The 16,401-nt window shown below is 54.3% G+C and overlaps 1 protein-coding gene and 1 long non-coding RNA gene across 6 annotated transcripts in view; one reads left to right on the forward strand and one right to left on the reverse strand.

Moving 5' to 3' along the window:
* LOC101938334 (chloride channel protein ClC-Kb) overlaps positions 1–11,635 on the reverse strand; it is a 31,501-nt gene extending 19,866 nt beyond the window's left edge. Inside the window, exon 1 of one of the 5 annotated variants that reach the window (XM_065575113.1) lies at positions 11,397–11,635. Coding sequence is in view for 3 of the 5 variants with exons in the window: in XM_065575116.1 (XP_065431188.1) it covers positions 5,643–5,646 (4 nt within the window). In the remaining 2 variants the exon portion in view is untranslated. Of the gene's footprint in view, positions 1–5,642; positions 5,831–6,258; positions 8,446–11,396 lie in introns of those variants that run through there. The other 4 variants (XM_065575112.1, XM_065575116.1, XM_065575118.1 and 1 more) reach the window with 4 other exon arrangements.
* On the forward strand, positions 164–3,227 carry LOC135976959 (uncharacterized). Its single transcript, XR_010594240.1, has 2 exons — positions 164–282; positions 1,264–3,227. It is a non-coding gene; the product is annotated as an uncharacterized LOC135976959 (long non-coding RNA).
* Positions 11,636–16,401: the final 4,766 nt, after the last annotated feature.

The following is a 16,401-nucleotide window of genomic DNA, read 5'->3' on the forward strand; positions in this document are numbered from 1 at the left end:
AACAACAAGGAATAAATGCTCCCCCCACGCACCAGGCCTGTGAGGCCTCAGGGCATCCACGTGTTGTTCACGGGAGGCCAAGAAGGTCGAGTGTAGGACAGGAGGTTATCAGACAACTCACGCTCAGCTCAGAGCTAGGTTTGGATCCCAGGAGAGGCCCTGTGGCAAAGGGACACGGTTCCCTCCAGGCATCCCACCCCTGGCTCAGCTGCACGGACCACCTGGGGATGGAGGTTGGAGCCAAACCTCTACCCCTTTCCTGCCCACTGTCCCAGGAAGCGGGTAAGCAGGGGCATCAAAACAATAAGCGTTGCTGATGTGTCCGGAGGAGGGGCTCTTCCCTCTGAGCCAGCCGGGTAGCCCTGCCATGCTGCTGGAGGCGATATCGCTTACCCCAGCAGGTTCGGGTAGCCTGCCCAAGGGGGGGGGTCTATGGTCTCAACCCAGCTCTAAGATCAAATGAAACCAAAAGGCATTTAGGGCTGGATCCTGCCCATCCCCCACTCACACAGAGCCCCCCGTGAAATTAACACGATGTAAGGTCATGCTAAATGTGAGCAGGGCTGGCCGAACCCAGCCCTTAATGAACCTTATGACGAGGACAGAAGTACCTGGCTAGAAACCATCCTGTTTCGGGTTGCGTTCAAGGAGGGCCTGGCTCTTGTATCAGCCAAACTGGGGTCACCTAATTCAGACCACTCGAGCCATCCCTGAGGATTCAGCCCCTGGAGTTTCACAGCACCGAATCCGCACATGCAAGGACTTGCACCAACAAGTCTGCACTAACAAACAGTGAAAGTCTCGGCACGGGGGGGGGGGGGGGGGAGGAGAATGTACAGCGTGTGCCACGGTGCAGCCCAGCAGCCAGGCCCTTCACCACTGCAGGGCCCCCTTCTTGAAAGCAGGGGCAGGCGGCTGCAGGAGTGGGCTAGGAGAGCCAGTAATGAGGAGGAAAGGGGGGTTCATGGCTAGCAGGGTGGTTGGTTTGGGGCTCTGATGAGCATGGGAAAGGGGATCAGAGGGGGGATGGGAGGGAGAAGAAAGGATTCTAGCTAGAGCTGATAGAAAAAACATTTTGATGGAACGGGTTCGGGGTCAATTGACTTTGTGACCCAATGGGAATTTTTCAGCAAAAGCTTCTGTGTTCATCAAAAACTTTCACCAAAAAACTGACATCTGAATTTTTGTTGGTTTGTTTCCTGCAACCAAAAAAAATAAAAATTTCAGGGTTTGGAGTTGCTGAAAACTGACCGTTTTTTTCAGGTTTCAGTTTCTACGCGGAAATTTATTTTGACAGAAAAAAGTGAAACATTTTGCAGCTTTGTCGAAATTTTTCGTGGGGAAGAAACATCTTTTCCCAACCAGCTGTGATCACAAGCCTTGTGGCAGGGGATCTCACGGGGCCAGGCCACATGGAGAGTCTAAGAGAGTCCAACGTGGGGAAGTTAATGTCTACCAGCCCTTTCACCATGTAAGTTCCACCGGCGCATACTCCTCTCCGAACCTGGCCCTCTCCCCCCAAGCTTTTCCATGCTGGTCTGGACCTCTGCACTTTTCATGATTTGCCCACTGCTCATTCGCACCCTAAAGATGAGTCTTTCTTGGATGGGCAGGGGCAAGGAACCAGCAGACAGCACCCAAGACAGATGATACCTGTCCAAACAGGGAGCCCTACAGGTGCCTGCTTTCAGTACTGCTGTCTTCTCCAAGTCAGTCCTGCATTGGAGTTGGGGGGGACCAGCTGGTGGCCCTTGGAGATGCAGGAATGGGATTCTGTCCTCGGAACTCAAAACAGCTTCCCTGCATTCTGCCGTGAGCATTTCCGTGCACTCCCGTGTAACAGCACTTTCTGATTCAGCAGATGTTCAGAGGCCTAGATTCAGCACTGGTATGGGCTGGGCTCCTTTCTGGGCAGGACAGGGGCAAAAGTGGCTGTCTGCCAGCTTTGTTGGCCCAGATTCTGGGCACAGCCATGACCCAGTTTGTTGTAAGTTTTTGCTGCTTTATTATTGGGCACCTATGTTAACACCCCTGAAATTCATGGGGCAATTTGCCCCTCTAAGGGCTATTGCTTCAGGCTCTCTGCAAACTCAGACATCACTGCATTGATAATACTCACTTCACCTTTCAAGGTTTTCTTCACATCCAGGACAGCTAGAGACTTACTGTTTTTTTGTTTTAATGAAAGCGGAGATCCTCGCATAGAAGACGGCACCTTCAAAACCAGAGCTGGGTTGCTGACTAGGCACAATCCGGCCCCATTCAAGCTGGGGAGAATTCCCAGCTAGCCGGTTATGCCATTTTTCCTGCTGCTTCGTGCCACCCACTGGAGTGGAGCCCCCAGGCCTGGGCCAGAATCCAGCCCAAAGCCTCTCTGACTTGCATTGATCACTAACGTGCTGAGGAGCAGATGTGCTCATACTCAGGGTGGTGAGCCCATCCCACCGCTCCCACCACTATTTCTACGTTTTACCGCGCTAGCTCGATCAGACCTAGCATGGGCATGTGTCCGGCAGCTGGGCATCTCACCCCAGCTCCGGGGTAGACGCAAGGGTGCCAATTAGGGGGGGCAGGGGAGGGCAGAAGCCCCCTGAGTTTCATACAAGAGGTGTGCAAGCTCCCAGGTGGAGCTCTTGACTACAGCCCAGCATTAGTGGAGAGGACAGGGAGCCAGGATTTTGTTTACAAACAGAGGCCGGGTGATTAAGATCAGAAAGGGCTGGTGATTAAATGAAGGGTATGGAAGTGGATGGGGGAGAGGGAGGAGGGTTGTGTTAGAGAGAACACGGGCCGGGGGCTCAGAAAAAAACACAGCAAAGCACTGAGCCCAGGTTACATTCAGAAAAGGGGGAGATTTGGGGGCATCGGTGAAAAGAAGGGGTCAGACCCAGGGCAGGGCTAGCAGCGTATAGAGAGGTTCCCGCTCTACCTGTGGTACTTATGTGGCCTCATCACTATAGTATCTGAGGCTGCACCTCACACTGTCTAACCTATTTGTCCTCCCAGCCCCTCGGTGAGGTCGAGCCGGGCTGTTATCCCCATTGTACAGGTGGGGCACTGAGGCGCACACAGACTAAAGGCCAGATTTTCAAAGGTATTTATGCACCTCGTGAGATTTTCAAATGCACTTAGACGGTTTGGTGCTTTGTAAACCCCACTAGATATCGAGCTGCATCTTTGGGTGCCTAAAAGCCTTTGAAAGTCTGTCCTTAAAGCACTGGCCTGGGGTCAGAGAGGAAGTCCATGGCGGGAGTAGAACCCAGGTCTCTCAGGGCCAGCTCCCTGTACAGCAGACCAGCCTCTCTCTCTGCTACATGCTGCAAAACAAGACGACTCTGATAGATGGGAGCAAACCAAGGCGGCCCCTGAGCTCCCAGCCGAGGAAGCTAGTCCCCAGCCCCTTCCCTGCTGTCCCCCCTCCCCCACAGCCTCACCTCGCCACCAGCGCTCTGGCCCGCCGCTCCTGCCGGGCAGCGCGGGCGGCGTGGGTGGCTGCGAGCTTCTGCTGCTCTGAGCAGTATGGTAAGGAGGTGGAGGGGGGTGGATAAGGGGCAGGGGGTCCCCAGGGGCGGGCAGGGGACAGGGAGCAGTTGGATGAGGCGGAGGTTTGGGGGGGCATTCAGGGGATAGGGGGATTTGAATAGGGGGTGGGATCCTGCGGGGCAGGGCTCTCAGAAGGGGGTGGTCAGGGGACAAGGAGCAGGGGAGGTTGGATGGGTCTAAGGGGGCACTCAGGGGGCGGGAAGTGGGAGGGGGCAGATAGGGGGCGGGGGCCAGGCTGTTTGGGGAGGCACAGCCTTCCCTACCCGGCCCTCCATACAGTTTCACAACACCAAGGTGGCCCTTGGGCCAAAAAGTTTGCCCACACCGATATAAGCTGTGTAACTCTGGATAAGGTGGCTCGGATATTTAAGTAGGAAGTTATAGTTATTGACCTCACATGTTATCACATGGTCACTTGTGATGTTTAGATCTATGAGTGGAGGTGTTGATGGCAATAGAAGTTTTGATTAAGGACTAGAAGATCTGACCCTCCAACTTTCTTTCTAAAGGAAGAGCTGCCCAGAGGTCCTGTGCCTCTTTATTTTCCTTTCCTGCCTGCAGTGGCCCTGATGTACCTCAGAAGTCTCAGTTTTTTTCTCAACTTTAAAATACAGAATTTTCTTGGTGTTTGGTTTTAAATATTCTCCTGTGAGAACTGCAATTCAGTCACGGCGGTGTTGTGTTTAAGAGCTTTCTGGAAAGGAACTAGCCTTTAAACAGAAGTAAAAGCAGTGTTGTCAACTCTCATGATTTTGTCATGAGTCTCGTGATAATTGTTTTCTTTAAAGCCCCAGCTCCTGGAGTCATGTGGATATGTGATGATTTCAGCCTTCATTCTTACAGAAAAATGAAGTTTCTAGTCCTCGTGGCTGCGGAGAAAGCTTCAAAATGTGACTCCAGTGCACCCTAAAGGCTCAAAAAAGCAGAAGGCAAATAAAAAGAACCCCAAATCTGTTATTTTTACATAATCTCATGGATTTTAAAGCCAATGTCATGATTTTTGGTGAGCCTGATTCATGATTTTTGAACATTGGGGATTGGCAATACTGGGAAAGTGACTTGAAAGTGTCAAAAGCAACAAAGAGTCCGGTGGCACCTTAAAGACTAAGGGCTTGGCTACACTCGGGACTTCACAGCGCTGCCGCGGCTGCGCCGTGAAGCACGAGCGTAGTCGCGCCGCCAGCGTTGCGAGAGAGCTCTCACAGCGCTGTATATACTCCACTCTCCGAGTGGAGTAGCTTGCAGCTCTGCGAGCGAGCGTGCAGCGCTGCACGCTCTGATTACACTGGCGCTTTGCAGCGCTGCACTCGCTGCGCTCAGGGGGGTGTTTTTTCACACCCCTGAGCGCAGCAAGTTGCAGCGCTGTACAGCGCCAGTGTAGCCAAGGCCTAACAGATGTATTGGAGCATGAGCTTTCGTGGGTGAATACCCGCTTCGTCAGCCGCATGTCATGGACATTTCCAGAGGCAGGTATAAATAAACGTGTCAGTTTCACTCCTGTTTAAGGTTAGTCTCTAGTCTATTATTTGTAGTGAGGTAACGCCTCTAGAGCCCCAGGCAGGCACAGTATAAACTCATGGGGCTTTGCTCTAGTAGGATGTTTCCAAAGTTAAATGATCTATTCCAAGCTTGGTGAACTGCAAAAGAAGTGATAGAAAGTCATCTAGATTTTTCTACAATTGTTCCGATTGTTGTATTCAGTTAGTAACAAAGAATAGACATTAAAATTTTAAACCTAACCAGTGTTACTTAAGTGACTTGACACAAGATGTGAGAACATGTTAGTATTAGAGCTGAGTGGGTCTAATATTTATTAAATCCTCTTTTTTTTAAGATAGGACCCCTGTATCTAATTCCTATCAGCTAATTTCTAAGTTATCTGCAAAAAAAAAAACCCAAAAAACCCCCCAGAGTTTTCAGGTGCCTCCTCCCCGCTCCTCTCCGCTTTTCAGGGACAGACGCGTACCCAGTGTCAGAGATGTGACAAATGGCCATTAGTTGCGTCACTTGTCAGTGACTATCCCGATGAGCACTGACTGCTAACAGGGACCCCACGCAGTCCTTGCCCGGATACTATCACCTCGCACCTTTCAACTCACTCATTGGCCAGGCTGGACTTAGGCCAGGGCACCGGGTCAGCAGCACCCTGGGAAAAGTTCCAGAGCATCTTCAGTGAAAGCGAGGAGTCGTAGCCTTGGCCGCGAGGCTTCTGTGGAACAGCAGCACCTCCACCAGCCCGTAACCAGGCCAGATTTTGCTTCATTATTGGCTCCAAGGAGGAAAGAGCCTCTCCTAACAAACCAGCAGCAAGATCAGTTTCATTTGTTGCCTGTTCTGGGCGCTCACCACTGTGACTGGGTTTACCCTGCAGCCCCCCCAAGGAAGGGAGCCGTATTATCCTCCCTTTACAGATGGGGAAACAGAGCCTGGACAGACACAGTGACTCAGCCCAGGTTGCCAGATCTCCTGAGTCCTAAATCCAGTCCTTCCCCATGCCGATCCTTCCCCACTTTGGAGCCTTCTTATGTACCGACAGAGCCCAGTCCTGCTTTGCCTGGGAGCTCAGATAAGATCACAGGGCAGTGCGATATGGCTGTATCAGTGTTTAAGAGAGTGCACTGCAGCCCAGCCCTGGCCACGCTGAGCAGTAACAGCCTCCTTTCCAGGGATTTGGTACGCTCAGAGGCCCCCTGCTCAGAGCACTACAGGACTCACCTGTGTGCGTCTCAGGACCGCTGCCACCTCCGGAGTTCTGCAGGAATCTGCCTCCCAGCCTCTGTACTTGCACTGGCTCGGTACCACTGCACCAGTCGCTGTCCCTCCTCCCTGCCCCACCCAGGCAACAACACAGGAAAGATTTACAGTCGCTATTCAAAACGTCCTTGACAAGTCAACCGGAACCACCTGGGCTGGAGTCAGCGAGAGTAGCAAGGGAGGGTTCGTTCCACTAGTGCCCGGAGCGCAGGAATTTTTCGACGATAAGGTTTTCCATCTCTAACCACCACTTCATCGAAACCGAAATGTTCCTGGGAAAGGGCCGATGTCGACGAATTTCCCATTTCCAACACTTTGGGGGGAGGGGGTGTTTTCCACTTCAAAACTTCCGTTTTTCAGGTGAAAGTGACCGGATTCCATTTTGTTGTTCCAGATTTTGGTTTGAGAAAATTTTCAAGATGAATATTTTCGTCCCCCTTTGGGATTGGAAATTTTTTTGGCATCTCAAAAGTTCTTATGGGATGGGGAAATCATTTCCCACCAGCTCTAGCTAGGAAGATCCCAGGGAAAACTCTTGGTAATGTGGCCCGTTGCCTCCCGGCCAGATCCCCCACTGAAGCAAGGTCACCTGCCAGTCCTGACCCCGGCTCCAGTGGGGTTTCTTCCAGTGTAACTAGGATGACTGACAATAGGGGAACTGCCAGGAGTCAAGAATCCGGATGTATTCAGCGACGCTGATGTGACAGATAGCCATGCAATAGCAGGTCTGCCACAGAGACCCAGCTCAGCTCCCCCTGAGTTCAGCTCAGTTCTCAGGGAGGTTTTTGCTTTGTTCTTGTCTCTTTAGGAGCAGAGTTCAAGGTGTATTAAAGTACCGACTTGGAGCAATGAAAAGGCAGGGGAGTCGCTGCTCTAGTCAGTGTCGGCTCGCCGCAGGGGCTCAGCGCCTGTGAACGTCAGGCCTTCAGTGTCTCAAGTCAGGGTCCCAATAACGGAGCCAGAAATCAATGACTCTTTTCGAACATATTGGCCCGAACCACTCTGTGCCTCAGTTTCCCCCACAATACTAATCCACCTCGTGAGTTGTGAGGCTTCACTCATGCATTGCAAAATGCTTTGAGCTTGCTCTGGAGTTCAAGTTATAACTTATTATTATTCTACCTTAACCTGTCTGCCCCAGGGAAAGGAAATCCACCTGTGCCATCATCCTAAAACGCACCAAGACTCCAGTTCATGGCTCTTCCCCTGTCCATGTCCCAGTCACCATGTCTTTCCTCAGCATAGTGCTTAACTGATGGGTTTGCGACCCCCCCCTCTTCGTTCTAGCTAGAGGGGAGTGCGTTCCTGAGGGGGGTTAGTAACTTGGGATCACGGTGTGGAAGGGGTGCTAGTCACTCACGAACCTCTTCCCACCTCCTCCCAGCATTCTGGGCTCCTTAACCTCAGTGCAGCGATTCCCAGGCTGGCACCGGGCGGAGGGATCGGGTTTCCCATTGAGCAGGGAGGAGTGGCAAGCCGCCCAATGGGAGGAACTGCCGCCCGTAATGAGAGGGCGCTGACTGACTCCAGGAGGAGTGAGTGCCGCCCCGCACAGGCGGAGGTCAGTGATGGCTCAGTACCTGCAGTTCTGCCCCTGAGCACAGCCGGGAGCAGCAGTCTCCACAAACGTGCCGTGCCTAGTGCACCCCAGGGGGAGATGTGGGGTCTAGACACCAGCCAAGCCCTGAATGGAACCAGATGGGCCCAAGATATGGCGTCAACACCGAGCACCAGCCGACCCTGAAATGCAACAGCAGCCCTGGGCCCCAACAGGGCCTGCAGCGTGGGGAGGGTCTAGACCAGGAGTTCTCAAACTTCACTGCACCACGACCCCCTTCGGACAACAAAAATTACTACAGGGGGGATTGAAACCTGAGCCCGCCAAGCCCCGCCACCCGGGTGTCCCGAGTTTATAGGGACAGTCCTGATATTTGGGGCTTTGTCTTATATAGGCGCCTATTACCCCCCACCCCCGTCCCGATTTTTCACACGTGCTGTCTGGTCACCCTAGGGGCAGGGGAGAGAGGGGACACAAAACCCCACCTCCCCAGGCGCCAAAGCTGAAGTCCAAGGGCTTCTTCAGCCCCAGGCAGGGGGCCTGTAATCTGAGCCTTGCTGCCCAGGACTGAAGCCCTCAGGCTTGGGCTTTGGCCCCGGGTCCCAGCAAGTCGAAGCCAGCCCTGGCGACCCCCATTAAATTGGGGTCGTGACCACAGTTTGAGAACCGCTGCTCTAGACACCACTAAAGCCGACGCAGACTCCGGACCCCAGCAATTTGTGCCTGGAGACTATGGCGATGGGCCCTCTCCAAATACCCCAGAAAAATGTTCTCATGGTTCCCCTCTGAGAGCCTGGTCGGAGCCTTCAGTCCCCAGCCCTGGCCTGGCGCTCCAGCCAGTACCCGTAACACCATCCCGTACCCCAGCGCTCCAGCCGGTACCCAGCCCTGGCCTGGCGCTCCAGCCAGTACCCGTAACACCATCCCGTATCCCAGCGCTCCAGCCGGTACCCAGCCCTGGCCTGGCACTCCAGCCAGACCCGCCACACCATCCTGTACCCCAGCACTCCAGCCGGTACCCAGCCCTGGCCCGGCGCTCCAGCCAGACCCGCCACACCATCCTGTACCCCAGCACTCCAGACGGTACCCAGCCCTGGCCTGGCGCTCCAGCCAGTACCCGTAACACCATCCCGTACCCCAGCGCTCCAGCCGGTACCCAGCCCTGGCCTGGCGCTCCAGCCAGTACCCGTAACACCATCCCGTATCCCAGCGCTCCAGCCGGTACCCAGCCCTGGCCTGGCACTCCAGCCAGACCCGCCACACCATCCTGTACCCCAGCACTCCAGCCGGTACCCAGCCCTGGCCCGGCGCTCCAGCCAGACCCGCCACACCATCCTGTACCCCAGCACTCCAGCCGGTACCCAGCCCTGGCCCGGCGCTCCAGCCAGACCCGCCACACCATCCTGTACCCCAGCACTCCAGCCGGTACCCAGCCCTGGCCCGGCGCTCCAGCCAGACCCGCCACACCATCCTGTACCCCAGCACTCCAGACGGTACCCAGCCCTGGCCTGGCGCTCCAGCCAGTACCCGTAACACCATCCCGTACCCCAGCGCTCCAGCCGGTACCCAGCCCTGGCCTGGCGCTCCAGCCAGTACCCGTAACACCATCCCGTACCCCAGCGCTCCAGCCAGTACCCAGCCCTGGCCTGGCGCTCCAGCCAGTACCCGTAACACCATCCCGTATCCCAGCGCTCCAGCCGGTACCCAGCCCTGGCCTGGCACTCCAGCCAGACCCGCCACACCATCCTGTACCCCAGCACTACAGCCGGTACCCAGCCCTGGCCCGGCGCTCCAGCCAGACCCGCCACACCATCCTGTACCCCAGCACTCCAGCCGGTACCCAGCCCTGGCCCAGCGCTCCAGCCAGTACCCGTAACACCATCCCATACCCCAGCGCTCCAGCCGGTCCCCAGCCCTGGCCTGGCACTCCAGCCAGACCCGCCACACCATCCTGTACCCCTGCACTCCAGCCGGTACCCAGCCCTGGCCCGGCGCTCCAGCCAGTACCTGTAACACCATCCTGTATCCCAGTGCTCCAGTTGGTACCCATCACACCATCCTGTACCCCAGTGCTCCAGCCGGTACCCAGCCCTGGCCCGGCGCTCCAGCCGGTACCCGTAACACCATCCTGTATCCCAGTGCTCCAGCCGGTACCCAGCCCTGGCCCAGCGGTCCAGCCAGTACCCCATCCCCAGCTCTGGGGGGTGGGGGCAGTTAGTCCTGATTAATGCCAGAGACAGTAAGATCAGAATGAGGCCTCCTGACAAAATCTCTTGGATTTTGTTCCGGGTTTGTACAGTACCTAGCCCCCTGGGGACGTGGGCCGTGGCTGGGGCTCCTGGGCAGGAGTCTCTCTCTTACACGCAAACACACACACACACACACACACACACACCACCACTCTCCCTTCCTTCCTCAAGAGCCTGGCTACAATTTTTAGCCCCCTTAGGAAATAAATTCCCTCAGCGCCTGGCAGGATGGATCTGAAACCCTGCAGCATCCGGGCGCATCACCCCCGCCATCCCCGCCCACTCCTGCTGAATGCTGCAGCGTTTTACAAGGGGCTGCCAAGGTGAGGGGTTGACGTTCCTTATCCCAGCCTTTCAGATGCATCCTTCTCCTCAGGGGGCTGGTGCCGGTTTCTTTCAGTGATGACCTGGATGGGTTCAGACATCACTGGTTTTGTTTTGGGAGGTCAAATGAAGCCTGTATCTCAGCATCACTTGATCATGGAGCAAGACCATCGGTCAGCCCCAGATGTTCTCCAGCCTCAGTCTGGATTCATCCCAAACACCCACAAACCAGGCAGTAAGTCTGGCCTCCCCTTCAGCTCCATCAGGAAACCCAAGATGTAGGGGAGCTGGGCCTGGTTTCAGCTCCAGGGAAGGGACAGGCCTGACCCGGAACCCCACTGGGGGCTCGGAATTTCACAGCCGGCCTTTAACTGCGTAACAGGCTGAACAAAACCCCCAGCTCAAACCCCGCCCTTTCCCCAGGCCGTCGGGTGGCTGGAAATACAGGCTTTTTCCAACGTATGGCCACACTGCGCATGTGCGATAGCAGGGCTTGAGCTCGCACGCTACGAATAGCAGGGCAGTCACAGCAGCTCAGCCTCTCGACCCCAGCCGACTGCCCGCGCGCTCCAGCCTGAACTCACATCTCCACAGCGCTCTGGTTAGCACGCTAGCTCCCGCCCTGCTAGCATGAGTCTGTGGACCCAGGCTAGGAGGCTCACTCCCCGCTGCAGGGTAAACACCCCCCAAGTGACTTAGGAGCCCAGGTCCCATTTTTAAAAATAATGTAGGGCCAATTTTAAAGGTATTTGGGTGCCTAGAGATGCCTTAGGCATGCAGTGGGATTTTTGAAAGTGCCTAAGTAGTTCAGGTGCCTAACTCCCATAGGCCCCTAAATACCTTTGCAGATTTGGCCTTTGGGTCCTTTGGTGCCTAAGTCCCATGAGATTTAGGCTCCTAAGTCTCTAAGTGACTTTTGAAATGGGACTTAAGCTCCCAAGTCACTTCATCCTTTTTGAAACTCTTACCCCGCGACTACTCCAGAAGTGAGGCCATCAGTGGAGAGGACTTGTGATTTGTCCCCATTATAAATCCATAGAGAGAGAACACGGACGCCATCTCACAGACTTTCTGCTCCACGGGCCGTAGAGAACAGCCTGCAGGGCCTGGCGACGGGTGATGGGCCGGGCCGGGCCACAGGGGCTGTCAGCACTGAGGCCTGGGTGAGATGGAGGAGAGGCAGAGCAGAGGGGAAGGGGAGGGGTGTGTGTGTGGGGGGGGTGAATGCTGTCCTCGGATTGTTCATCAGGGGCTGACACAAGGCAAAATACCCACGACAACCTGCGGCTCTGGCCCCCGCCGTAATTACTCAACATCTGGATCTCCTTACGTCTCCCCTTCCCCCAGACACACGCGCTGCTATTCGGAGCTCGGCCCGCAGCCCTGCTGCGGCCCAGCTTAAGGGCTCTCAGCCTTCCCCCAGCTCGGCTGTGACATGCCTGCAGGCCTGGCTCATCGCTCTGGGTAGTGCAGTCCCAGCACGGGGCAGACGCACATTCCAGCCGGCTCACAGGCCCGCACATTTTAGCAACACGGACATCAGCCGCATTCCTGGAGTGGACGCAGGGTGGGTCAGCAAGCCCTTTTATCAGGCTGAGAAATAAAACCTTAAATGGTTGAAGGATCGGCTAAGTGAAGGGCTGGTCGGGCCCAAAGGGAGCCTGTCAGACGGCAGCGGGGGCAGGGGCTGCACAAGTTCCCCTCTCCATACAACCCTCCCCGTGCACCCCAGTCCTGATCTGCCGCTCCCCCAGTCCTGCCGCTGCTCCTCAGGCCTGATCTGCAGTAACTCCTGCTCATAATCCAGCCCTGAGCCCCCACACCAGGCTCTGCTTATGACAGGCCCCCGGTATCTGTGGATACCCTGCCCCACAAACGGGGGCACTAGCCGTAGTCTCTCTTGAATAGAAAGAGACACTTTGGGAGGCGGTTTTGTGCTCTTCCCTGGGGCTAAACTGGATCCTGTCAGCATGGCCAGGAGAATGCACAGCACATGTCTTGCAGTGAGCAGCAGGGACCCCTCATCCCCGTGGCCAGCATAACCAGCAGAGAGACCCCCCCAAACCAGACAACCAGGGCGCTCAGCTCCTAGGAACAACCCCAGGCCATGCCGGGAGAGGGAGAGTCTCCCAAGCCCTCTGTCCCATGGAGACGGCTCATGACGCTGGCAGGGGACGCTGCCACAAAGCGACGTGGATGGAAAAGGCTTCTTCACGCGTGCCAGAAAGAAATGCTTCTGGAGGGTCAGGGCGGCCGAGAGGCGAGGCGGCAGCTGCATGTCCTGCCCTGGGGGCACCACTGACCTTTCCGGGCCAGAAATCATCAGCCCAGAGAGCTTGGCAAACCCAGTGGGGTGGAGGCCGAGGGCCGGAGCTAGGCCGCAGCCATAACCAGCACAGCAGGGCCAGTCTCCGCTGGCCGCAAAGAGCAGGACGCTGACCCTGTGGTGAGGCGGCAGGCTCAACTGTTTGGCTAGCGCAAGGACAGCAAAGCTCCCCCACTCACAGCGGGCTGCTTTGAAGCATTAGGACCAAATTCGTCTCTGGAACCACCCTCACCAAGGAGGGGTTTGGCCCTAGAAGTTGACTAGATCCGGGCCCCACTGCTGCCAATGGGAGTTTTCACCCTGATATCATGGGGCTCAGATTTGGCCGAGACTGGGGAGCTGCACGGCTGGAAACGCTCTGAAAGCCCCAGCTAGTACAGACATCTTGGGCCAAACACTGCTCAAGGCCATACCCCCCGGCACACGCCTGATTCTCCACTGCCTTGTGTTCAGCACAGGGGTAAGTGACCTCCACAGCCATGCCGGTGTGTTGTAAATCAGGGCAGAATCCAGCCCGTCGTCCCTCAGCAGGCTTTGCTCCCACCAAGTCACGCTCCAGCTTCCCTGCCTGATCGTGCTGGTAAGAACACAGGAGTTGGCTCACCGGATCACCCCATGGTCCATCTAGTCCCTTGAGCGGTCTCTGTCAGTAGCCAGCACAAGCTGCTTCAGAGGAAGGCTCGAGGAACGCAGGATGAGTATGGATTAACCTGCCTGTAGAGGAAGGTCCTTCCTGACTCCTGGCAGCTAAGTTTGGCTGATGCCTTGAAGCAGGACGGTTTTAAAGAAAAATCCTATCTTTTGTAGCCCATTATCTCTAGAAATGTCTGACCCCCACACTAAACTCTTAGTGTCTGCAATGTCTTGTGGCAATGAGTTCCACAGATTAATTATATGTGGTGGAGGCAAGTGTTTTATCAGTTTTAAATGTATCGCCTTTCCATTTCAATGAATGTCCCCTTGTTCTTGAGTTATGAGTAGAGGTAAATAGAAGCAGCCAGTTTCTCTCCTCTAGATTCTTCCCTGTTTTCCATACCTCCATCATGTCCTCTCTTGCTGGGTTTTCTCTCTTAACCAAACAGTCCCACTCTTTTCACTCTCTTCTTGACCATTTTTCCCTGCCTCTAATTCTCATTACCCACTCTGAGCTCCCTATAATCCTGCTCTGTCCTTTCAGAGATGCGGTGACCAGCTCTGAACGCAGTGTTGCAGATGTAACACCCCATTGATTAATAGAATGGCACTGTAGCATGGGGGGGTATCACCTTCTGGCTCATCGTAGCATTGGGCTTGTAGTAAGAGGGACACAACCAAAGAAAAATCTGGATTTCTAGATTGCCCTAAATCCTCCAGTATGCCAGAGCCCTAGATCAATGACAAGCAGCCACCTCTGGGGTGAAGGTCAGCTTCCATCAGTGTACTGCACAATGGGGGAAGAAGACATTGTGAGTGAAGAAAGTAGGGCAATCCCACCCTGGGAGCAATTAGCAGACAGCACTTGGGATTCTAAGGTCTAAGAGCCGCAGAATAAAATTGCTTGGAATTTAGCATCTGGGCTAAACTGGCCTTATTGAGATGTGAACCTGTGGTTATAAAGAACGGAGGAATTTACACCTTAAGGCTCTGCTCCCTCAGTCATAGCGTTTGAGAGTGCCAAGGCAGTGAGTTAGCTAGCACAGGCAAATGTAGCCGCCATGCCATGCTCTTCTGAGATGACTCTGACACCACTTCTCGGAGGTGGATTTAACAAGAGGGGATGTTGGCCAGGATCATGCCCTGGAAGGACTGTGAAGAGATCTTTAAGTTCCTTCCACTGGCGGGAGACATACAAGGCGGGGATGAACAGCAGCATACGGGTGGAGAACGGGTGGTCACCTCGTCTGCGTACACCAGGCTGGTCTGTCAAACACAGGAAGTTCAGGGGATCTCACCAATGGAAAGATGGCTCCTTGACTGTACAGAGCAGAGCAAATCAGGATGTGGGGTGAAGATGACTCAACCCACCGACGTCAGCTGATGTGAGTCCCCCCTCTTGCCACCCTGGATTCTTCAGTGGAGACATTTGGTCACCAATATCTAGCCAGAACAAAGTTTCATTGGGTGACTTGAGGACTCTGGTAACAATAATGTTGAGGAATAGCGTAATATCCCTTTAAATACCTTGTGAGCCTCTAGTGGTGCTCACCATGTCCGGTGTTTGAGACGGCACCAGAAATCAGAGCAGCAGCATGTATGGAGCTAGGCATGGCATGACTGCATATAACTTACATGCATGTGTCCTATGGTAGCACATCCCCCGGCAGCCTTTCTAGCACCCCCCGTGCATGCGAGCTGCCCTCCAGCTGAGTGGTCTTTAAGAGCCAGTCCCTTGCAGGCATTACGGTGATACTGCACCCCATATTCTTCACAGCGATATTATGAGGATATAATTATGATGTATTTTATGCAAGGTAAGTCATGTGAGGTGTCATTAGAAAGGTTACGATTTGCTGAATATGATTATCCTATTTGTATGCATGTATCATTTTTGTATTTGAAGTGATGAATATTGACTATGTATCTATTTCACATGTAGTATTCCTGGGCTTTCAATCTAGATGCCTGGCCGGGAAGGGCCGGTTCACGTTAATGAGCTATTAGAGAGAACAATGGGCCTTAGGAGAAGCGTCCTGAGGACGCTCCAGACAGCCTCCGAGTAATGGCTGCTGTGACACTACAGGGACATGTGACCAGGTCACCTAGTGCTGGACTCCATCTTGGGATGTCAGTATTTTTCCACTGCTGGCCTGGGAACCAAGCTTTGAAACAAAGGGGTCCCGCCCTATGCAAAAGTGATATAAGGCAGGGGAGTGACATCATCTTGGTTCTTCACGGACTCCCCCACCCACAAAGACTCCTGGAAACACCAGAGGAACAAAGACTGAACTGGAGGAAGTGCTGGACCCAAGCTAAAGGGATTTTTAGCCTGTGAATGGAACACCTGCGGATTCCAAGCTATAAGCAAGTGCAGAAACTCTTAAGGATCCGCAGCCTGCTCGTATCATCACTTAGGGTGAGAATTTGCTATTCATATCTGCTCTATGTGGTATATTAAACTTAGTTTGCATTTTTTTGTTTATTTGCTAGGTAATCGGCTTTCATTTATTTGCTATCCCTTATAATCACTTAAAATCCATCTTTTGTAGTTAATAAACTTGTTTTTGCTTTATCTAAACCTAGTATGTGGGAGTCATAACTTGGGGCAGAAACCTGTTGCATATTCCTCTTCACATGGAGGGAGGGGGCAAATGTCATGAGCTTACGCTGTACAGTTCCCTGTGCAGCACAAGACGGTATAATTTTGGGTCTATACTCCAGAGGGGGGGCGTGCCGGAGGAGCTGGTCAGAGCGTCTGCATGTAACTGCAGCTAGGTGTGTCCCTACCTGTATGTATGCGGGGGAAAATGCAGGCTGAAGCCTGGAGGGCTTGGCAGCTTGTTACAGCAGTATAGTGCAGAAGGGAGCCCAGGCTGGTGGACCAGGGGGGCTCAGTGGTACCCCAGTTCCAGGTGGCACCCCGGGGGGAACCCATCACTATTGCCGAGTCATTCAGCACTCAGCACAACCATTGTAACTATTGTTCTTTCACCACCGGGGGTCTGGGAGCT

The sequence above is a fragment of the Chrysemys picta genome, chromosome 21 (assembly GCF_011386835.1).
Source record: "Chrysemys picta bellii isolate R12L10 chromosome 21, ASM1138683v2, whole genome shotgun sequence".
NCBI lineage: Eukaryota > Metazoa > Chordata > Testudines > Emydidae > Chrysemys > Chrysemys picta.